This window comes from Eucyclogobius newberryi, unplaced genomic scaffold (assembly GCF_026437365.1).
Source record: "Eucyclogobius newberryi isolate DKJ021-1_F unplaced genomic scaffold, fEucNew1.0.hap1 SCAF_8, whole genome shotgun sequence".
Lineage (NCBI taxonomy): Eukaryota > Metazoa > Chordata > Actinopteri > Gobiiformes > Gobiidae > Eucyclogobius > Eucyclogobius newberryi.
Window position 1 is genome coordinate 16,390,775 of NW_027316500.1, and position 24,051 is coordinate 16,414,825.

General features: G+C 40.8%; 1 protein-coding gene across 5 annotated transcripts in view; it reads left to right on the top strand.

Annotated features, from left to right (window-relative positions):
- The window catches only part of ehbp1 (EH domain binding protein 1), a 96,354-nt gene that overhangs the window by 42,125 nt on the left and 30,178 nt on the right, over nucleotides 1-24,051 (top strand). For 2 of the 5 annotated variants that reach the window (XM_072437182.1, XM_072437184.1), the window contains 9 exons: nucleotides 3,049-3,828; nucleotides 4,610-4,651; nucleotides 4,726-4,872; nucleotides 12,880-13,021; nucleotides 15,460-15,729; nucleotides 16,372-16,520; nucleotides 19,287-19,425; nucleotides 19,736-19,836; nucleotides 21,712-21,835. In XM_072437182.1, coding sequence (XP_072293283.1) covers nucleotides 3,049-3,828; nucleotides 4,610-4,651; nucleotides 4,726-4,872; nucleotides 12,880-13,021; nucleotides 15,460-15,729; nucleotides 16,372-16,520; nucleotides 19,287-19,425; nucleotides 19,736-19,836; nucleotides 21,712-21,835 — 1,894 coding nt within the window. The remainder of the gene's footprint in view (nucleotides 1-3,048; nucleotides 3,829-4,609; nucleotides 4,652-4,725; nucleotides 4,873-12,879; nucleotides 13,022-15,459; nucleotides 15,730-16,371; nucleotides 16,521-19,286; nucleotides 19,426-19,735; nucleotides 19,837-21,711; nucleotides 21,836-24,051) is intronic. The other 3 variants (XM_072437185.1, XM_072437186.1, XM_072437183.1) reach the window with 2 other exon arrangements.

Consider the following 24,051-nt stretch of genomic DNA (forward strand, 5'->3'; position numbering starts at 1 on the left):
GCTCCAGAAGCCCTGAAGGAATTGGCTAGATATACGTAATATAGGAATATACAGTAGAAAGTGATAACTGGTAGGCATGCACTGCGACCAGTTCAGTGTGAAGATCTACATGGACTCGTTCTATATCACCATAGACCTGTGGAAATGTATAAAGCTGCCCCATAGAAAAAATACAGAGTGGTGTGTCCTATTGTTCATTTTTAATCCCTTTGAAGCTTTTGTCTAGATGTATTGACAGGACCACATGAATGGAAATGCATCGAAATGACACCTATCGCTCCTTTTTATGAGTAGTTGATAGACATGCCCCTCCTCCTTTCAGAGTTTATCTGTCTAGAGTGATTGCAATAAGCTCAGACCACTGAATTATGACTGATAAGCTCAATCAATACCAGAAGCAGGTTGGGGGAGAAAAGGATGAATAAGATGAATATTCAGTGACAACCTTTGAACATGCCCATTATAAGTTGGTGTATGAAACTTAACCTTCTCAACACTGAGTTTAAATTGTTGACCAGCTAGTGTCGGCCCTGTCTGTTTTGTCGCTGTGTGCAGTTATGTGTGTGTAATGAGACCAAGGAGAAGTCATTTGTCATGCCATCTGATAGCAAAGCACCGAGCAGCGGGCTAAATTGCCCTGAGCGTTACTGTGAGGGGTTGGGCTGGAGGGAAAAGGGTGCTGATGATTGACAACGATAGATAGCTGTCAGTCACCGGATGGGAGTGAAGGAGGAGCAGGGAGCAGCGACCTGGGGCACAGAGCTCTGACATTTAGTCCAAATCTAAAGCCCTGCCATTAATGTCTGAGAATTTCACTGTTAATTTAAGATAGCTGCAAATTGATAGATCTGTCCTATAGTACAAGTCTTGGCAAGAAAATATGTTTTTTTTTTTTCTCCCCATCTTTCCATAAGGGCCCTGCTTATGAAGGTTACTATGGGAATAGGAAATGGGGGTTCTTTTTCATCCTGACCATGCGCTCAGGGATTCATTAAGTGCTTTAAATGACTCTGTCGGTCATCCGGGATTCATAGAACCGTAGTCACATTTGTAACTCTCGATTCATCAGGTCCTGTATTTGGCCAATATCTGCAGATTTTTATTGAAAGATTTGCTGATATTTTTTTGCGAGGTGCCCCAGTCAATGTGGTGTCATCTTATCAGAATTGGGGTTTTTATTGTTGTTTTTTTTTAAGACCCGTAGGCTTTATTAGACAGGAGAGAAGAGTGTGAAATGGGGATGAGAGAGAAGGCAGGACATGCAGTAAAGGAGTCAGGACTCAAACTCACGACATTGTGGCTCGCCGTACCTGGAGCCCGGCATACGTGCACTGTGCCCCAACCACTCGGCCACCGGGCAGAACCAGAGTTGTCTTTTTGAACAAACTGGAAATATGGAACAATTATGCAAAAAAAAATATGTCTGTGTTTTTACAAATCATGCCAGACATTATTTATATTCCAGATGAATACATTGTTATTATTTTTTACCTAAGTGAAAAGTTAATTTGTGATCTTTACTTCAATGTTGGTATGGGCAATTTATGGTTATTGGCCACAGCAAGCCACAAACTCTGATATTGATATCGGCTCAAAATTGGACCATGTTTACCTTGTAAACATATCTGTTTACAAGTATGGTAAAAAGTAATTTACCCAAATCACAGTACTCGATCCTGTGATCTGGAGTCCTGTTTGCTGAATGGTTGATTGATCAATAACAATATGACAATATTAACCATTTCCTAGTGCACCAAAATCACAACACAATGCTCATGGAGGGACAGGTGAGAATCGAACCCAACATGCAAGTCAGATCGAACCCTCAGTATTGAACAATTCAATACTATTTTTGAGAATTGTCCAATCCCTAGTAAAATATTTTTTTTTTTATTTTCATATGCATCCAATCAAATTGATTGATTGATCAATGATGATTTGTGGCCGCCATTATTAAACATGTAAACCTTACATGAATCACTCGGCTAAGGGTCAAGAAGACAGTGGAACAGTTCAAGCTTGCATAAACGCTGAAACAAAACCCTGTTCATGAACCTCCCTGTCGCACAGCTCTCGCTTTCTCTTTCTCTCGCTTTTTGTCTTAAATTCTTTCACTTTGTCCCCATTGAACAGCAGAGCTTGTCGCTTTTATCATACCCAAGTCTGTGTGTGAGAGGGGAACAATGCTAGCACACTTTTCTCCCCTGAATACCTGTTAGAAACCCAATCATGTCCCTTGTTCCTCAAATTCTTGTTCTCTTTGTAACTCCCGCCTTGTCAGTGTATGGAGAGGAGACTTACACATTGGCTCAGGCAGTAGTTTTATGTTTGGGAGGAAATTAATTTATCCAGTTCATACCTTTTGGTTTTATGGTACATTTTGAGTGAAGCCCATGGTGGATGTGAGATTGATTGTCTACAGACGTCAAACAGAGCTGAAACAAATGCGGTGCAACATGTTGGACTGAGATCAACACTATCAAGCAGGTTAAGATACGAGGCCTGATACCTGTGTCAGATGGATGGGCAGGTCATGTGAGCATAGGAGCCATGCAAGTGCTAATCTATTTATTTACCTGTCATTGGCTGCGATAATGGTTTTCTTCCTTTCCCTTTCTGTCTCAGTCTATCTCATGATGGGGATTGGACTTGGTGTGTCGCTTTGCTTGATAATCAGACTTGTATTTTTCTCATCAAAGTCTAATCAGACCAATTACACGCGTGACGGATAGCGTGGGCAGGTTGATGTGAGCGACAGATAAGGACACAAGCACACATATTAGTACCTAGACACATATACTTTGGGATTAGGTGTTCTGTCTAGGGGTGTCTGCCTCCCTTTATCAGGAACAACCATCCTTGACATAAACTGTCATAAGCCAAAGCAAAGGTGCCTTGTACACATAGACATCATGCATATGTACACTGACCACAGCCAATGTCAATAAACCATAGACTCACAAATTGTTGGCCATTTTTATCAGTGCTTTTGCAAAAGACCATGCAAAAATAAATACAAATTAACATTTTAATATTTCTTCTTTACAGGCATATGATGGCTTTGCAAGTATCGGCATCTCCCGTCTCCTGGAGCCCTCAGACATGGTGCTATTGGCTATTCCCGACAAACTCACAGTAATGACCTACTTGTACCAGATCCGAGCACACTTCTCTGGAGAGGAGCTCAACGTGGTGCAGATAGAAGAGAATAGTAGTCGCAGCACATATAAAGTGGGTGACTTTGAGACTGACACCAATGCTTCAATTGACCAGGACAAATTTTATGCTGAGCTAAATGATGTACAGCTACGACCACCGGTATCCCAGGCTGATTCACCTACTGCTGAGTCAGACTGTGATAAACCCGTGAATGAAGACCAGATGATAAACTCTAGTTGGAAAGCAGAAGAAGCAGCGGTGTCATCATCTTCACCGTCAACATCACCGTGTCCTATTCCAGCACCGCGTACAACGTTAAAAACCACAACAGACTTCAGGCTGGCCCTTGAGTCTAATGAGACGCACAAGGACAGACCAAAAGTAGTTAAAGCTGACACCCTGGACCTTGGAGACCTATCACAAAGAATGGACACAGGCATGCGAAAAGAAGAAGAAAGAAGAGAGAGTGGGCCAGAGTCAGAAGGTCCAAGCAGAAGAGGAGCGTCTCAGTTGTCTCCATCACCCCCTCAACAGAAGCTATGCCTCTCCTACAACCGAGACGCAGACCTGATACAGAAGAAGAGGGCCAGTCTGCGCCATGCAGACTCAGAGCCAGCGTCAGACACCAGCTCTCCTCCATCAAACCACATAGATATAAGCACTAAACTGGTAAACGGCTTTGTCTCATTTGAAAAATCAAATATTTTATAACACACACCCACGGTACTTATGCATGCTAGGTCTCAATCCTCTATGACAGCCTGAATTTGTTTACCTAGTTTTTTTTTTTTTTTTTTTTTTTTTTTTCATTTTTAACCCTAGATATTGTACCTAAACCTTAAACCTGTCAAGACCAGGCTGTGTACATGTGGCGACTGTAGAGGGCACCTCAGTGAACTCTGCTTTGACATTTCATTACATTTTTCATTATATTTCTCATCCCTTTGGTTGATGACATAAAGAGTCGTGACTACTCGGGCGTTGCGATGCTTTGCGCGCGGCACACCTCATCTTGTCTCACACACTGACTGGCACGTACCTGTTTTCATGTGCAGACAAGATGACATACTTGCACACCAAACACTCCTGACTGCATTGGTTAACCTAAGATTACTGTTTCCTGTTTACAAGTGTAAAGGTCACAGGAGGCGGGGGCAGCGGGGGGTTATGACAGTTTATTTTGATCAGCTTTTATCAAGTAAACAGTGCAACCTCTGAGCAGATTTGACCTATTAATAAATAAAGAACTTACATTTCCATACTGTTTACAGAGTTATCTCATTTTGTAACATTTATTTCCCATATGAACTTGCAGATAAATGTTGTGGTGCTTGTTGTCAGTGATTCTTGTCATAACCATTCATCTTTGATAGCAGTACAGAGCATCACAAGGTTTTAGTGGTGGTTCATTTATCTGTAGAATTTCAACTAACTATATTTGTTTTCTTAGACCCCAACTCCAGCTCCTGTCACAAGTCCTACAGCTGAAAAGGTACCATCAATTTCACACACATTTGACACACATTAGTTTTTAGTCCTAATAGTGTTTGCCTATCCTGTTTGTAGAAAGTCCTGTCCCGTCAGGAGGAGCTCAAGGAGCGGGCTCGGCTTCTGCTTGAACAGGCTCGCCGTGATGCTGCAATAAAAGCGAGCAACAAGAATTTATTTAACTCTGCCTCCACTGCACCACCCAAAGCTACAACTGTTTCTGATGTAAGTCACTTTGAGTTGTTTTACAGAACAGCATGCAGGAACATATTTTCATGCTCAACTGGTTTCCACTATGACTGTCCTTTGGTCCTTTTTAGCAAACACTGAGTTAATATGTTTCCTGGATGAACTGTCTGGGACTCTCTTGAACACTCGCACCTCTACTTGTCTACTGCAAATGTGACTGAACTGCTCCATTCCCCTTCCTGTCCCATATAGTGCTGCGTCTCATTCTGTTCAGTTGGTCGGGTCACAATTTTTTTGAATTTTGGGCCAAACTTGCAGATTCTTCAGTTCCTCCTTAGACGGTCTAAATGTTATACACAAACACCTGTCAGCAAAAGTACATTTGCAGTGACTGAAGGGGAGAGCCAGCGTACCGAGGCAAACTAGACTAGAGAAGACATGGCTGAAATTGCCAGCTCTGAACCAGGCACGCTCCACTGAACATAATATACTGTGATGGGAGGGGGGCACCAATGGACTACAAGCCTCCATGGGAAAGCACTGTGGTCAAATCTGTACTGACGTTCTCCAAATGGTTTCAGGCAGAGGAAAAGGGCGTGCTGAAAAAAACAAGTCTTGTGAGAATTGTGACGACAAGGGATTTGAGGCAAGAATGAAATAAATACCTTTTGGTAATGAAATATCTAAAAGGCAGCAGGCACATGCCCCTGCATTTGTCACACGAATCCTTATAGAGAAATGTGCCCTTGAATTAGAAGTTTTTCAAGTGTGTGTTTGTGTCTTGCTTGTATGAGTGTGGCCACAGAAATAACCATTTCAGCGTAATCTAAAAAAATAAATAAATGAGGACCTTCCAAGGACTGTTGGTGTTGAAAGTCGTGAGAGGAGAAAGTCCAAATTAGAACTGTTTTTCAAAGCTGTTGTGGCCCGGATATATTCCTTAGTGGCAAAAAATAAAGGTCTTCTATAGTGTCCCTTGTTGTGCAGCGAGATGGCTGACTCTCTCAGATTAGCTTCTCAAAGTAGCTCGGCTCGGCCCTCTGCTCTCTGCCCATCTCCTTCTTCTCATGATTTCCTTACTCATTTCCAAGGACAATTGGTTAATAACCCCCTCCTCCTCTTACACACACACGCTCACACACACACACACACACACACACGCTCACACACACACACGCACACAGAAAGAAGTGATAGAGAGATATTGAATTGTTTACACTTTTTAATAGAAAGCATTGATCAAAGGAATAGGACTGGCCCCTGGGCCAATGTGCTGATAATTGTTAGTGATTCAGATTAGATTACTTGATGTCTTGTTTTGATTAGCATGGTTAGAGTATGTATGTGTGCGTATGCCTGTCCGTGTTATCAGCTCAAGAGGCCCAAGCTGTTCCCTACTAATTCTCCATTTGTCTAAGTAGGTGCTTTGATTTAGCATGCATAAGGTATAATTTAATTCAATTAAAGCTGCCGCCATTCTTCTTGGGAAGTGGATAATGTGGGGACAAGAGAATGATTTAGGCTGAGAAGAGAAGGATCTTCACTCGCTGTTTTGGGGATGTAGGGCCTAAAGCAGATCGTTCTCAAATCATTCTTGTATTAAATACTTGTGAGTGAACAGTTTTTTTCCCTTATGCAGTTCAGTACAACTAAATGCTGTTTAGCATGAAATCAAAGGATAAAGATATGACCTTGTCTTGCAAAATGTATTCAAATCATTGTCTGTAATGACAAACTACAACAGTGTGTGTTGTGCTCCCTTTGTGTGTAAAGGAGTGTTTGTAGCCTTGTTCTCCTGACCTATGCCGTCCCTACTGCCAGTCCTAATTGTAGCCCACAGTGACTGGCTCTTTGATCTAAGGTCACAGGTTCATGTTTCTTTCTTTCTCCCTCTCCTGTTCATCATATTGTCTCGTCTTTCTCTCTCTCTCCTTGTTTTTTTGTTTTCTTTTTACATATTCATGCACATATGTGTTCCCCAAAATTTGAATCACTTTATTTGCATCCTTGACTTCTCATGCATTGTTGACTGCACTGCTGCTAATTGTTGACGGGCACATTCAGAACACATCAGTGACTCTGGTCTTGTAATGGGGTCACATTCCACCTGCCCACCCTGAACCCACAAGGGCGGCCTCTGACCTCTGATAAAGAATATACACAGTTGATTTGTGACCAATAGAATGAGGTTAGTTTTATTTAGAAATTGTCTTCCAAATTATTTGCATAAAATGATGCTACTATTAACTAGATCTTAAAATGATCTAAAAGTGTTTTTTTTTTAATTAATACAAAAACTTCTATTCAAATTGTAGGTGCTTGTGAATATTGCCAGGGCTCAATGGAGTGAGCTTTTAACGCTGAATAAACTTCTTGTAGAATGATTAATCAAATTAAAACACAAAACAACCAGAACAGTTCTTGTACTTTTGACCATCCCCATAGCTTTAATGGAGTAGTGTGTGTTTGTGCATTTGTGTGTATGAACCTTCTCATCCATTAGCAGATGAGAACAGTAATTTCACAGCGGCCTGGCCAGGCTAATTATTGAGACCCACACAAGGTTTTTCAGAATGTTTTTGCATGTGGTCCTGTGTGAATTTGTGTGTGTTCCCATGCGTCCTGCGCAAAACTGTTTCACCAGAATCTGAGGAGTGAGAGAGAAAGCATGGAGATGATTTTGTGTGTGCGCGTAATGGAGAAAGGAATTTGCCTGAAAGTGCACGCAAATGCTTGGCTGTTTTGCAGGTAAGAGAGTTCCCCTGCTCACTGACTCGTTGTGATTCATATAATTGGGTGCCGTTTGATTTTTTGCTAGACACCATCCCTACCTCCTCCCCTCTCTTCTCTCCTCTTCTCTTCTTTCTTTCTCCTTGTCCTACACTTGAGTGGAAAGAAGTTTGGTCTTTGCTGCTGTGACCTGTGGGTGTTTTTCTTCATCAGCTGTTCTTTGAACCTCTTTAAGACGCTCAATGGCCTCATTTCACTGGTCGTTGTCCACTTCTTTTTTCATGGAAATTGTTTTGTCATTTTCCACTTTATTTGCATCAAAACAGTGGACAAAAACAAGGCCGAAATGGAGGGCATGACACACAGCGAAGTATATAAAACAAAATGCAAATGCTACAAATTCAGTTTGAGAGCTAAAAGTAGATGCTATTGCTACTGAGAAGGGTGAGTGAAGGTCTCTTCTACAATAAACAAATAAGGACCATTTTAAGATTGGGTTAGTTCATAAATCTCCAAAACTTGTACATTTACAACTTATTTATGTTGTATGCAATGTACATTTTCTTAACTATTTAATTGAAAAAAAGTAAACAATGTTTCACTGGCCATATTCCTCTCTCAGCTCTAATAGTCAAGTCTCATTTTAATGTGGTTCCGATCCTTTTATTCTCTGAGCCTTACACTGTTGGTCGCCCCCTTGCTCTCCGGTCTTTCTTAAGAATTTGTCCCTAATAATGAAACTAAATGGTTAGGTGGGGAGTTCCTTTTGAGTGAGTGTGCATGCTTGTGTCGGGGAGCGAGGGGATGTGTCCTGACTGAATTGGCTGGAGCCGAGATCAAAGCAGAACCGAGTGTACGCAGTAACGAGCGCTCTCTCCATTGCATCACAAGAGCTGATCAAGCCATCACAGAGGACAGCCCTGAAAAACGCACCGTGTTTTTCCCTCTGAGCACTTGGAAATGTAGGAATGTGCTTGTCCTCTACGTCTCTTCACATTTCTCTCTCCCTTTCTTCTCCGATAGGTCATCTCGCATACCTCATGTGCACATTTGACCACATCACTTCCACTGCACAAGAGTGGTCCACTTTGTAGTGCTGTCTTCTCCCTGTCCACTTGATTTGTTTTCAGAAAGTGGTTACAGATCGGTTAAGTAGCAAGAGGCTCTACCCAATTATTATTATTTTATTGTTTTTTTAGTTTTTTCAGGTTGGAGAGTATGATTGGTTTTGCCCCAGTACAGTTATGTAAAAGCAGTAACATTGGAGCGTTCTTTGCAGGTACATTTTTAATTGTTAAAGATTGTTACAAATACAAATTATGGGTTTTAGGTGATATTTGTAATCTTTTGTGATTGATTTGACACTAATTTCACATTTCTGTTGGATTGACACATGTCTGAATATTGTTTTCGGGATATACATTTTTGTCAATATCCCCCACTCCTAGCTGTAATGTGTGCGTTTGTTTTGTTGTTTTTTTTTTTTAAACTTCCTTTCATCCTCATTCCGCGACTACTACCAGAAACCTTAAATAATGAGACACCGTGATACAGATACATAGTGCAGAACTGTTTAACTGTCATTATATCAGGTTGATGATGTTGAAATGCCTTAAGGTCCCAAACTTCTGCTCTTGTTCTCATTGCCTTCTTTTTATTTGCACAGTGGTCCCTCCCTCAGTAATTATCTTGTCTATTTAAAGGGCAAAGCCTTTCACTCGGCTGTCAGTGCCAGTTTGTGAAAAGTGTGTTGTTTCCACGCTCCACTTTACCTGTTCGACCAGTCTCACTGTACAACTGTGCTTTGTTCTCACACAATTATCACATACAGTGTGACTCAGCCCTGTTGTCAAGGGCCGTCTGGACTCGGCTATAGTTTAACAGAAGTTCTTATCCTCAGCAAATAGGCTTTTTTGAACATACAGGCGGTTTTCAGAATTTGACTACTGCCTGCTCTGAATGCTCCGGCTCATAATAAAATCCAGCTACAGCTAAATCTCTAATATTCACTTTGCTCATTTTTGCTCTTATTTTTTTTTATCTTGAATATACTTTAAAAGCAGAACTAAGAATCAGAAAAAGTCCTTTGTCAGTGAACAAAATACACAAACTATTAATATATGTCAATTTTGTGCAGCATTAAACAGGGAACAGAAATGGAGTAAAATATCAACTATGATGAATTAATTGACATGCAAAATATGTGGTGTAAGATTAAAAGTAACTTAAGAATAAAAAAGCACCGGTAGTTTTACTCTGGATAGACTTATTGACTCAAGTTTTATATTGAACCGGTCCAGGGCTTGTTACTTCTTGTTGCTCAATGTTTAAAAAACCTTATTTGATTGTAAAATGATGACGTTAACAAATTCAACAAAGTATTATGTTTACTTCAGCCCCTGAATAAATGTCTTTACTGACTTTCTATATTTCACAGAGTATACGGTACCTTTATACAGAGGAAGATACAGACCCCTATCATGGGCACGCACATGTCAAATCATAATTAGTCTGTGTCCTGTTTCTTTGATAGCCTTGTACAGTGGCTCTTCTTTAATTCCTTATCAAATGCATTGATCACTGTGGGCCTCGTGCGCTCATTGATCCGCGCACTCCGTCTGGTGCCAGGCGATAAGCGTCTCCCTCACACTCTTCTTTAGAGCTCTACATTAGAAGGTAACGCCACTGGTCTTCCAAATATCCAATTTTGCTTTTACTATTGTAGGTTTAATGTAAATTACTGCTCAAATTGTTTTCCTAACATTATTGACATGACCACAATCACCCAATTGCGTAGGAGTCATGTTGCCATTTTCCGTTTTGGCTGTTTTGTGTGCCAAGTAAAGATAGAGACCTAAAGAAGCTCTTAACAGTGAATGAGATTGTCATGACAAATGTCTGGAGCGGCGTGAGTGGCTGCTAGGCTGGCTGGCTATCTGGGAGGTTGGCAGACCTTTTTCAGTGGAGCTGTGTCTGGTGCACAGGGCATCAGACTGAGCCCGCGCCAAGGCTCTGTACAAAATTACCGGTGCATGGCCTCCCTCCCTTTTACCACTGGCCTCGAAAAGAGCAGTGGAGGCGACAACCTGCTCCCCCCGTTCAGAGAGAGCTTCAGCCCAACGCCAAGACCACAGAAACCCTCTGTCTCAGCCCCGCACTCAAGCGTTCAGCTTTTACTGCAGACATTTCCAACAGTCAATAGAACCACAGTCCACAATTGTTCACACTTCTGCTCTCTGGAAAAAAATCAAAAACCCCTGATCACCATCCACCCTGGCCACCAGCTGATGTGTCCTTTATCACTTTTACTTTCTTCCTTTTCACTCCAAACTTTGATCGTGTGCGGTTCAGACTATTACTTTTACCCCATGATATTTAAAATTTCACTAGATCTAGTATCCGGAAGATAAATAAATAACTTCATTTGCTATTCACAACAAATAAAGCCTAATTTTATAATTGTTATTTTGGAGCATTATTCTAACTCCTTTATGTATCCTATATGTTGTATATACATTGATGCACTGTCCTTTTTCTTTGGGAGATTTTTCTGTATTTTTTAATCAGCACCTCTGACTTTAACCTGACTGAAGTTAACCAGATGCATTTTCTGCACCTATAATCCTTGCCTCTGGATAGCCATAGTCATTTCCATATGTCTCTTTAAAATGCCTGACGACAATAATGCACATGGTTGGACCCAATCTGTTTTAATGTATATGTACATGGCCTTGACATGCTCAGCCCTGTGTCTTTATCTGCCAAGGCCAGGCTGAATATCATCACCAGTCCTTAGCCAGAAGGTCAGATCTTTCTTCCTTATGCGTCCATAAGTCAGTTGGGGAAAGGAATGCTTTGCGTACATTCACTTTAATAATGTTTGATTTCCAAGTTTTCCCACATACAGACGCAACTTGTTCGTGTCACTTAGTAGAGAACCTTTCAAGCTCAAACAATGTATCTTTTATAGGACCCATCTACAGTTACTGTAATGTATATAGACTATTCTGTGTCCGGTGTCATCTTGGGACATAGGGATTATTATAGGACACTCCTAACATAAGGTTGTCTTTAAGTTACTCCAATATAATTTCCCTAATTCACACAAATATAATATGCGTAGTGAATTGATTATTGAAGTAGCTGGCTATAATACATGCATTTTTTGTTCCTAAATATAATCCTCTGCGGTAACTCCTCCTTACTCTTATCTATGTTTTGGTCTCACTCCTCTGCCACCGTCTTTCTGTCTCCTGCTCTTTATCAGTCTCTCTAAGGTGTGTTCCCTTTGCCCTGTAGGCATCCACCAGACCTGTCTCCAACACACACATACACCCAGTGCATTAGGTTGCTGTCACTTACAATAGATCCCTATTGTCCAGGCCAAACAATAGCTACAAACAAACAATTGACATGGAAATTGAGAGATGTAGCTCATTAGCGGGTACTGCTTGTATTGTTAATGGATAAATTGGTGGCTTCAATAGGCCAATCCTAAAACCCCTGGCTCAATATGGAGAAGCCTGATTAACAGGAAACCACAGGGAGGAAGATCAGTGACAAAAAAAAAAGAAGGCTCCCCTGGGCCATGTGCATGTCAGCACAAAGTCTGCAAGTTTTAGTTTAAAAGAAAATTAGTTCTTAAATACACTGAGGATGTTATGTTATGTTATTTAGAAATGATTGATTTCAGAATCAGAAAAGGTTTATTGCCATTGTCAATGAACATTCACAAACATAGGAACTTGTTTTGGTGATACGGTGCAACATAAAACAATGAACATGGTAAAACAACCTATATAAGTCTAAAACAAGTAAAATCTGCTGTAGGATAAAAAATAAAAATAGACTATGTACACAAATTTATAGTTGAATTTACATATATAGTGCAGAAAGTGAACAGTGCAGTGGGTGATTAAATTATGGTTCAATTGGGTTTGCTATAGCATGGCTTACTTTCTATAATATACACAAACAAGTCAAAATGTCATGTAATACAGTTTCTCGTACATGCCGTTTTTGATCTGTTATGTGTTAGTCAATTGACTTCATAAAAGATTTTTACTCTGACTGTGGAGTTTGTGTTGTGCCCTACACTATCAGCTCGATCAAAATGGCATTTTTGCCATTACTGATGGCGCATGTTCAATACTGTATCTGTCTAGTGCAACAGTTGAGACCACATACACAACTATATGCAGAAACTGTGTTGTCATAAAATACATGATTTATTGTAAATGAATGAAATGCTAATGTTTGTATTTTGCTTGCTGTTAACTGATTACTGATGTTGTGATGATTTTCTCTTTCTAGGAGCAAGACGCTGAGCGGAGGAGGCAGCTGAGGGAGAGGGCCAGGCAGCTGATCGCTGAGGCTCGATCTGGAGTCAAAATGTCTGACCTGAGCACGTTGGATGCAGACAGAACCAAAGGAACTAGGACCAGTCCTGCTGGAGGTCAGTTACATTTGTACAAAGCACACAAAGCTATTACATCAGTCAACACTTAATGTCTGCGAACAGAACATTTGCTTTTAATGTATACCTTTTCCAGCACACACTAGGACTCCCACATTTCCATTAGGCTCTCTAAAGGGGATCTGCCTAATCCTTAGAGAAAAAGGAAATGTTATTTGACTATAACCCTGAGTCTGAAAACCGCCTTCCCAATATTCAGAGCAGCAATTTACCCTGCAACTCCTCCCTTGTCTCGTTCTCTCAGTAATTGTTAATCAACACAACACATGGTGTGGCCAAATTATGCTCCAAATACAAAAACGCTTCTAATAACGGCTTACAGGGAGAGCAAATGCGTTGTGTGCACGTCCCACTGCTTTCCATTTTCCTGAAATTGGGGTTATTATGGTAATGACCATTATTAGATGTTTCTTGTTGTTTGTTTAAGATTTCTGTGCATTACACCTTCCATTTTATTCTGTTCAGGAATTATGACTCTACTGCACACAATTTACAAACATTGGTGTATAGAAAATTACAGACTGATTTTGAAACTTTAGTTGGAGAAGTGGCAGATGGATGACCTATAAAACTTTCTGAAAGTTATTGAAGTTTACCATTGTTTACTCCAGTTTTCCCAGTTACGTTCGTCTTTTTTCTGTTTTTGGTTCCAGTATCTCTTTCACGTGTAGTGATCAAAGAAAAAAATATGTATGTCACTAAAGGAAAGCTAATTGTAAGGACAAATTCCCAGAAACCAGTCTGGTAGATTACATGTGTAAGTTTAAGATGAATGGTAAATTTCAACTGACAAAAGCCTGATAAGTAAATCCGTAGATAGAAGTGAGATCAGTGACTTGCTAACTGAAAATGACAAAGACAAAAAAAAGTATGGCAGAGAAGAGGGACACTTTGATTTCTATGCTCTTTCAGCCTTTCTGAATTGAACTAATTGTTGATCTCATTAAAAAGGGAGTTGAAGGGAAGAAGGGCGCATAAGGGGGAGGAGGTGAGGAGAAGAGAAATGCTTTGGGCTGTGATTCACAAGGCCTGCCGAGCAGAACGGCTAATCCTAGCCCCTACACACAAACTCACCATTCACGCTCCTTCAGTGCATCACGAACCCCCCCTCCAAGTATCTGCCCGCAAAGAAACTTTCCAAACTCCATCACCATGGCCTCCTATTAATTAGGCCCCAACCAGCCACGCAGGGACGACGCTTGCTAGCACGCTCCACATCGCAGCCAGCAAATTAGAAAAAAATAAAATAAAAGTGGAAATGCTCTTATTATTTAGAATCTTTCTCTCTTTGTTCTTTGCGGCTTGGCTCAGCAAGTTGTAAATAGCAGTGGAGAGTGCTTGCGTGTTCCTTGCCGTTTACTGATTGTTTTTGTCTTAATCCATGGTGGGTTATCCATGCAGCTAGAGCTCTTCGGGTCTCCGTATGGGCCCGTTGTAATTTTATTTTCTTTGTCGATAATGTGGAGACACTCTAGTTTCCATAGAACCCCTCAGGAGACTTAATGGAATATAAGCTTTCATGTTTTGGAGGTTATTGTTTTCCCGGTCTTTTTATCTGGAACAAGAAAAACAGGGAAACATTGTCGGCATAAAGAAAATTAAAAGGCGGGCTCACTTTCACTTCTGGCCGATAAACAGTATACAGCACCTCAGTGGAAACGAATGAGAAACTCACACCTGTGAGTCCATCTTAGAACTGATTTGTAAATCACAACTAAGTTTGCAAAGTTACCTAAGCATATCTTTGAAATATTGATTGTTCAAACGTATTTTTTCAAAATATATATGTGAATTTATTTCACAAATCGCAAACTTTTAGAAGGCTTGCTAATATATCCACATTCAACATGCAAAACCATCATTATAATTTTCACCAGGTGGAAAATTGTAAACTTGGCTGTAGGTCTCAAAATTAAAAACAAGAATGAATTGGAGCAGGAAGCAAAAAGTAAATTTTTATCTAAAATGAAAAATGTTTTTGTTTTTTGTTTTTTCAACAAACATTTGCATTAGGTAAACTTATGAAACAAAGCGGCTCCTCAATACTCCTTTTAACTCTGCTGAACAGCTAGCTCAAATCATACGAAATCAGAATCCAACCAGAATCAGTAAAGGTTTATTGCCATTTCTAGGAACTTACTTTGGTGATTCGGGGCAACATGCAACAATGAACAATAAGAAAAGCAAGATATATCAAGTCAAATAAGGCATGAATTAACATCTGAAACTCCACCTTTGCAAAGTTGAGGTTTTTGTTAATAATATATGGACATCCACAAGAGTTTCTTTTTACTTCTGAATTGCATATATCATGACTAAAAGCTCACTCATTGCTTTGCTGTAGAGTGCTATAACACATCTTGCACTGCTTTAGCCTTTTCACTCTTTTTTGATCTGTCCTTGCTCCATATCCGCAGATGTTATAGATGGAATGAGGGATCAGCGTGATGAGGACGATGTTGATTTTGAAAGGGATGATGATGCTGTCGAGGAGGAGGAGGAGGAGGAGGAGGAGGAGGAGGAGGAAGAGCAGCTTCAGTATGAGGCTGATCCTGCTGCGCATGGTGCCACATCTGCTGCTCCTCTGGTTACTAACCCACTGCCACTCCAGGCCTCACTTCCAGACACTTCCACCGCACTGGAGCCGCTGGAGCTTACTAACCCCAGCTCTGAGCTAACGTCTTGGGGTAAAACACTGGCTTAGGCTGCATGCTTCATTGTCTGTGGTGCTTTAAACTAACTACTAACTCACTTGATTGATTTCATTTTGCTTTTCTTTCATATTTCTATTACTATAAAGTTTTAAATATGATTAATAAACTTTGCAAAGTCGTCTCCAGTCGCAATAAAATCATATCTTTAGGGAAACATTCACGGCAATCTTCAGAGGTAGTAATTACTTTGTTTTGCTGTGAAATACTTCCCATTGATGTGAGATAGGTGAAGTTACTTTTAGAAATGTGCATAAACACAACAGGCAATGCTCTGTCAAGCTTTGAAGTGCCATATCTCAGTTTAATTTGTTTTCATTTTCTGTTCTTTGTTGATACAATTTATTAACATGAAATAGAACAAAATAAAATGTTTAGCTTGAGTAAATCATTTTATATAACTGGAGAGTCTAAAAGAACAAGGTGCACTTGTATGTTATGTGTGGATGACACTTCTTTGCTCTTTTATCTTCCGTGCAGTGGTCGGTGATGTCAGGGGAGCCGTTTGCCCTTAGACATGGAGTTTGCTAAAACATGTCACAGCTTTAAAAAGAGCAGAGATAAAGATTTCTGTCCTCCATTTTGTTTGGTATTGAGTGGGCCCATTTCTTTTTCTAGGTTTGAACAGTAAACATGTGGACCTGAAGCTGAAGAAGTTAGAGGCCAAACCAGGAGCAAACTCGCCTTCATCTCCATCTTCAACATCTTCCTCCTCTTCACCCTCTGTGTCGTCGTCCTCCCCGCTCAGTCCAGTCGAAGGGCCAGAGGTACATTTTCTTATATGTGCGTCTTGTGTCACAATTATTAATCATTCTCAAACGGATTGAGAATGTGAGAATGACTTTCAGGTGGAAGTTGAAACGTCTTGATATGCTTAAATCCATTTCCACGATGGAACACTCTGGACAAATGAGGGATTACACTGACCCATATCTTTGATACTTATTCTACTGCTGGAATGTCCCCATTGCGGACAAATAAAGGTTGGCTTATCAAGCAATTGTGAACTGGAGAATGAAATATTTTGGTTAACATATTCTTCATGTAGAAGAATGTTTCTACCCCTAACAGTGTTACACACATACATTGTGATGTCATACCTAACCTGTAGCGCATTCATCCACTCTGACCTTTTCAGACAGGGCTTGTGTGTGTGGGAAGGGGGGCTTGTTGTTGCATGTGCCTATATCTTCTGATGTGAATATTGAGTGAATATTGAGTAAACATCGTAGCCGGGCAGTCTTTACATCTATTTAATTGATTTTGAATGTCAAGTGGAATAAGGTGAGTGTGTGTGACTGTCGGTACAAGTGAGACCCTCTGTGCTTATGGCGGCACAGAGTGTCTTTGATCATCGATTCACATAAACACCCTCTTGTGTTCAAAGCCTAAAAGGCTTAGTCCTTTATGCCCAAAGGAGTGGCTATGTGTGCTTGTGTTCCCATTTGACACAGTTTGTAAGCCACAGAGAGAGAATCATGATTTGAATGTATGTGTATCTTAAATTCTCCAACTACTACAGTTGAACCCTGATTTAGAAGATTGAAACTATAATTGAGCTTTATAATGAAAAAAATTGCTGTGCATTTGAGAGTCCTTAAAGAGGCTCCTCTTGTGTAGTTAAACGTAAGCACACACAGTCCTTTCTCTCATTAGTGATTGTGTGCATGCGCAGCATCTCATGCACGATAAGGCCATGCGACGCTCAGCAGACTGCAACATTAGTCACGCAGCAGCCTGCGCATTCACAGACACCAAACCAAAACCCATGAATTCACCGCAGCTTACCACAGCGATGGTCGTGCTGATAACAGATCACAGTGAGAGAAAGGGAGCAGGACAGGAGGAGGCAGGGTCTCAATATCTGCTGGTCCCAGACTGTGACAGGAGGCGCAGTGGTACTCGGGGCTAAACCCAGTGAGCAGGTGGTCTGCTGCATGTGCATTCGAACAAGCGCTGACCACCACAATGATTATGGGGCCTACAACACTTTGAATGGGGATTTGATGTCTGTATAGTCATTTCATGAAGTTGTATAGGTTAGATTGTTTAAACTGTGAAATATTTTAACTTTATTTAACAGTTGCAAGACTATGGGCCACATAAGGGTTAATAGTCCACCTTATACAAACTGCTGCTTATTTTTGGGAATGTGACTTTTGTTTGCATTATGTCATATTCACCGACAATCCCACAGTAATTATGCAGCCAGAATGTGTCTCTCCCATTGGATTAACTTTTGGGCTAAACCTTTGCAAATGTCGCTGGGGTTTGCAGTTTTGTTAGTCTCACACAGTGTACAACAGTAATTAATCAACACAATCTAAATCCCCTTGCAAATATGACAAGGACAGCTCTATTAATTAAACAAAGCTTTGTACTTCAAAACATAGGCAACATCACCCTTTTTTAAATTCAGTTAATATGCTATGGTAACTAATAACCATGCACATATACAACCATTTTAATATTCTGTTTCATCACATGGGACTTTTTATTGCAATCAAACTTTATGCTCCACTTACCGTTTTTATTAAAGAGCAGAAGCGACCACTTGACTCCTCCCTTTCATTCTGCAATTAGCAATTTTTGTGGTGCTCTTGGGGATTGCCTTGGCGTTGGTCCTTACATTGTCGGGTGCACTCTAGCCTTATGCTGCCGGAAATTACTAATTGGCCATTTCAGTTCATGAATTTGACTGGATTTAAAGTTGTGGGCGGCTGACAGACAAAGCAAAGTGAGAGCAGAGTAATTGCAGACATTGTTATTGAAAGTCAATAATCTAAAACTAAACTAACAAGCTCCCTTTTGTTTACTGCACACGGTCTCAATTAGCCATCCAAGCTCTAGAGCCTGCCTCACAATCTCAAGCAGTGGAACATGTTTGCCCTAATTGTTGACTTTATTACACGTTTCGCAGTCTTATTAATGTTACCGCTATGTCAATCTCATCCCAAACCCGGTGTCTTTTCCACTCGGCTTGGTTCATTCGGAGGCCCCGGTAATAAAGCATTTCCGCATCCCATTTTTCGATAGCGAGAGAAGCAAGCGTGTAGCCTTTTAACACGTGTTCACTTTGAAAACAATAGTACTTTTTTGCATTTTGCATATTTTGAATATATTTTCTGGTTGGAGGTTTTGTTGAAAGTCAAGTTAATTGCCTCCTTTTTGTCTCTCTCATGAGTCAAAGAGAGAGAGACTACAGTGTGTTAGTGCGCACGCATTGACTGATATCATCCGCTCTGTGCTGTTATTTATCCCCGACGGTAGATGCTTCTTCAAATCTCACATATGTATTTTGGACCCACTGTGAAATCATGCAGTTTCTCAAGCTGTGAAATAAGTTGTTGCATTTCATTTACGTTTAACTTGGCTATATTTATTCACCTCTTATTTTACTGCCCTTTACTACTTACCCAGTCAGTAATTCAATATTTTCTATTTATACTATGATAGCGTTGCATTTTTACCTTCACCCAGAAAGCATCTGTTAATAGACAAGTTAGACATTAAACGTTATTTGTTTGTGACAGAACAATGCTGATGAACTCCGTGCAGAGCGTCTGCGAAGGGCAACAGAGAGACTGCGAAGCCCAGTGGTTTTCAACAAAGAATCTGCAATAAGAAAAACACAACTCAAGTCCTTCAGCCAGTATGTGGAGAGCAAACCTGGTGAGACCCAAACACTACACCTTTATTACTGCTCTCTGGAGTCAGTCTTTTGAGTTTTGAAACAATTTGAGGAACATACTTCTAGTTTAAATCATTAAAAAAACATATGATTTAATAGAACTTGATATTTTTGCTAAAGGCCGACTTTGTGTAGCCCTTCTGGCTTTGATAAGACATTTGCAGTGCTGCCCTGACATTTGCAGTGACCCCGTATAAGGACTCAAATATCCAAAGCAACTGTTTTTGTTCAAAAATATCGCACCTGTGTCAGTGTAAGTCTTGTAAATGTTCTCTCTCGCTCGTATTACAGACGTGAAGAGGCAGAAATCTATTCCTGAGGATATGAAGCGAGCAGCTGATGAGAGGGGCTCACCAACAAACTCTGATATTTTCAGACCATTTGAGGAGGAGGTTTGTTATTTTGTCCCTGTATGGTAACCTTGCTACTCTGCATTTCACTTGTGTCGTCCTAAAATCTAAATTGAGGCCTAGACACAATTACATATCAACACTAGTTCTTGTACAGTTCTGAAAAACCTAATTGTGTCCTCATATGTTGGACACATCTCATCTACAAATGACTTGAAGTCGCTAGAAAGACCTTTTCTGGACATTGTCAGATTAGAGCCCTGTAATTGTTCTTTTTGACCTTTTTAATTTCTTTTTACTCAGCTTTTTCAGCTCATCTTATAGATAAATCTTTTCTCTTGGCTCGCTCTATCTAACACTTACCTCATACTCTTCACCTTGTCCTCCTGCCCCGAAATTCCCATTCACTTAACTGTCCCCTTTTCTCAACAGAGACATCTTTGTATTGATCTTGCACACTGTCATTTTAATTATGGAAATGGTAGATATGAGCTGCTCTGCAATTTGGAGTGTGTGTGCATAGTATCGGGCTGATTACACACCAGCTCTTATCCTGGCTCGTATTTAAACTTACTAAGAGTGTGTCTAGAAGAATGCTATTATTACATTGAGTGTGTGCCATCAGAGTCCACAGGGTGAATCCTTCTGCACTTTCACCCTCGTCCCAGCACACACGCACAAATACACAGGCCCTCCTCCTCTTCCTCTTCCTGGGCCCCAGGGTTAATGGGTGTTCAACCTTTTCATTATCCCGATCAGCCAAGAATTACCTGCTGAATGATGTTTGCATTAATATAATATATATGGTAATTTCCCTCCTCTTAATTACGGCTGGGCCGAGCGCGGCAAGGGGAGTGGGCTGATCATGTGTAAAATTGATTTGCCAAGGAAAAATATGGTGATAGAGCGAGAGCGTGCAAGGCAGAAGGAGGGGCAGAGACTGTTGGGAATCAGCATCCGCACACACACAGGCTAGAACACACATGCACGGGGCTCTCAGATGAACACTACTAAAGAGTACAGCCAAAAGTGCTGGCCTGGGTGGAATATAGAAATCTTTCTCTCCTCTGAAAAAAAAATGAAGTGCATCAGCAATAAAATAAAAATAACAATCCCTCAATAGTGAATTCTGAATAAACTTTTTCTTCACTCTGAAGAGTTCCTAGCAAGTGCCAAGAGAAAGAGGTGAAGAGGGGTCAAAACTGCAGTATATTAAAAGCATATCGGGTTGATTGGTTTAATATGTGTTTATGTGCAGATGCATCTAAAGTGTGAAGCTATAGATTGACAGGTGTTGGGATGGAAGAAGAGCTGAATTAAACATTTAGCTCAGAATCGTTTGAGAGGCATTTGGGTTAGGATTAAGGTTTTATCTGCAGGTGGAGCAATAAAACCTGTGGTAGTGTGTAATTCAAGAGAAGAATAGAGAATAAATATTCAGTCAGCTCTGTTGCCTTTCAGAGACATTTTAGTTTCATTTTCAGATTAAAGAGGATACTTCTATCAAACTAGCATCACACTAGTATGTCCGAAAAGTGATACAGAGTCTAGCTGCATGGAATAAAAAAACATTTGCTAATGTAATGACACCATTCTGAAACAGATCTTTCCTTCAGAAGTGAGCCTTTTTAGTTACAAATCATCCCCCTTCAGATTAGAACACTGTTTAATGAAATTCAATATTTTAATTAAGAATCATGTCCTATCTACCTGTTACTTAGAGACTAAAACCATTTGTCTCCTCTGTCTCAGATATTTTTCTGACGCACATCCATTCTCCTGTATCCTCTGTTTGCATAATTTCTCTTTATCCTTTATCCATTCACCCTTTTTTCTTTGCCTGTGTTTAATGTTGTATCGTGCTACTTTGCCTGTTCCCTGACTGTCTCTCTCTGCCTCCCTCTCTCTGGTTGACAGAAGGCGTTCAAAGACACCAGTCAGTATGTGGTTGGGGAACTGTCGGCGCTGGAGAGCGAGCAGAGGCACATAGACGCCCGAGCAGCGCGCGTGGAGAAGAGGCTGCGCTATCTCATGGATACAGGTACCCCAAGCCCAATTACACTGGAAAAACTGTTTTGGCAAATTGAGCATACGCGTGCACATAGACAACTGCTCTGGGAGGGTCTGTGTGCGTTTCTGTGTGCGTTTGTGAACATCTTTGAAGGCCCCCCCATCTCAGTTGAATGTTGCGCGACAGAGCGCTGGATGGATATGAAAGGAGGGAATGGGGGTGTGAAGGAGGTGGAGCAGGGGAGGGAGAGGGTGGGTGCAGTGGGGCCGGGGAGAGAAGGGAGACCTCTCTGGGCCGGGGTGATAAGGGAGCCCTTCATGGGGGAAACGATAACTGGGTGCGATAGCAGCGCCCCAGCCCAAGTCTTCACTGCTGCTGTTTGCCAGCGCGGCCCCAGCCAGCCTGCGCAGTATTGAACAGTGCGCTCAGCCATGCACGGATACACACACACGCGCCTTTCCCTAGTACATATCTGGCCTTCATTGATATGCTGTATAAGGAAGGACGGGTGAGTTAAAGGGAGAGGCAACTAAATATAAAAAAGAGTGAGAAACGAGGCAACACAACACAAGCGCTGACACAGTTCACAAATCCACGTCAGACACACAAATGCTTGCCCTGCGCTGCATACAAAGTGCAATCTGGTTTGGCAATGGAGCTGAATTTGGAAGGTTTTTATTTAAGATTTGGCTTGGGGTAAATCCTTGTTAAGACATGAGACAGTGTGCCCAGCCAAAAAAAGGGGCCTTGGCTCCGTTAAGTCCCTTACTGAAATGGGAGAATACCATGCCATTTCTCACACAAGAAAAAACAGGTGTGAAAGTGTAAAAATTTAGTTTGCAGAACGTCTTCTGTTTGCTTTTGTAATGTTTAGCTGCTGCTCACATGCTCTTTCTGATACATCAGCCTATAACTTGGAGGATTTGGGCTCGTAAACCCAAAGGGCAACACAGAACACGATAGAAAAAGTATAGACTTGTTGAAAAAGGAAAGCGTGTGGTTTTGAATTGAGCTCACCTTCCCTATCCCATTTGGGTGCTGATATTGAGACTATCTCTGCTGTGATTGTTGTTGCTGTGGAGTTCCTCGTTTTCCCTTGCCTCTGTGCGTCTGTGCCCTCTCCCTGTTGGAGCACATGCTTTTGTATCGGTCTGAAGGGCTATTTTTCCTGCTTCAGCATCACCCACTGATAAAGCAGACGCAGGTTATTTACTTTCCTACACCTGCTGCCATAAAGATTTCTCTCTTTTTTATAGATATAGTTACCAGGGTTCCTTAAGAAATATGCCAACAACAACTAGTGTCAGAACAATAAGTCAAATAAATGTCCTCTTAACTCTTTGCCAGTAATCCAAAATTGAAGTTAATTTTTAATAATTAATTTAACCATTAAATCTTATTGCAAGTGATCACAACTTTTTACCGCATGCACAGTACCTGCATTTCATATCTCACTCTGCACTCATCCAATAGTTTATGGATTGTACCTTTGGGCTGGAGTCCGGAGGCGTCAGAGCGAGATGTGCCAATGACAGGTGGTCACTAAAGTAACCTTTATCACCTCAGCAGCTGAGGTCACCTTTCCTATGCTGTCATAGATGATAGATATTTTTCTTTCAAGCATGACCAGCTGATTGAAGCTGCGGCCCATTGGCTGTAAGCAAAACATCTGCTATTGATCCAGTGCATGTGACTGCTGCCTGAACACCACAGAGCGACACAAGCCAAAGTAACTCGAGTCACGTCCCAACAATACCATTTTACTAAAACACCTTTTGTGGAATAATGCACAGCAAACTGATTTGATCTGAACATAAACACAATAGAATTTAGCTTACCATTAACTCAATACATTTCAGCAGTGCTATTTTCTAGGAGCCTTCACAAAAAATAAAATAAAATAGTTAACCTAATTATATTTTGCACATTGGTCATTGTACTCTCCTAACCCTGCTGCATCTGTAGGTTTGCTCTGTCCTTTTACAGCCAAAATATTCAAACCTCCTCCAATGTCATCTTTTTGACTTGGACTGTTTATGCCCCATATAAATACTTTACAGTCCCTGTGAAAACTGTAGCTCTAAATATCAGCTTTTATCTTCATTGTGTCAAGTAATGTGTGTTAGTGTGCTAGTTAGTTAGTTAGTTAGTTATAGTCTGAACATAGATTCAGTCTTTTGTTTGAATATTGACTTTTTTCCCCTGTATTCATCAACTTTCTATGTTTAAGTTTAGGAAACCAATGC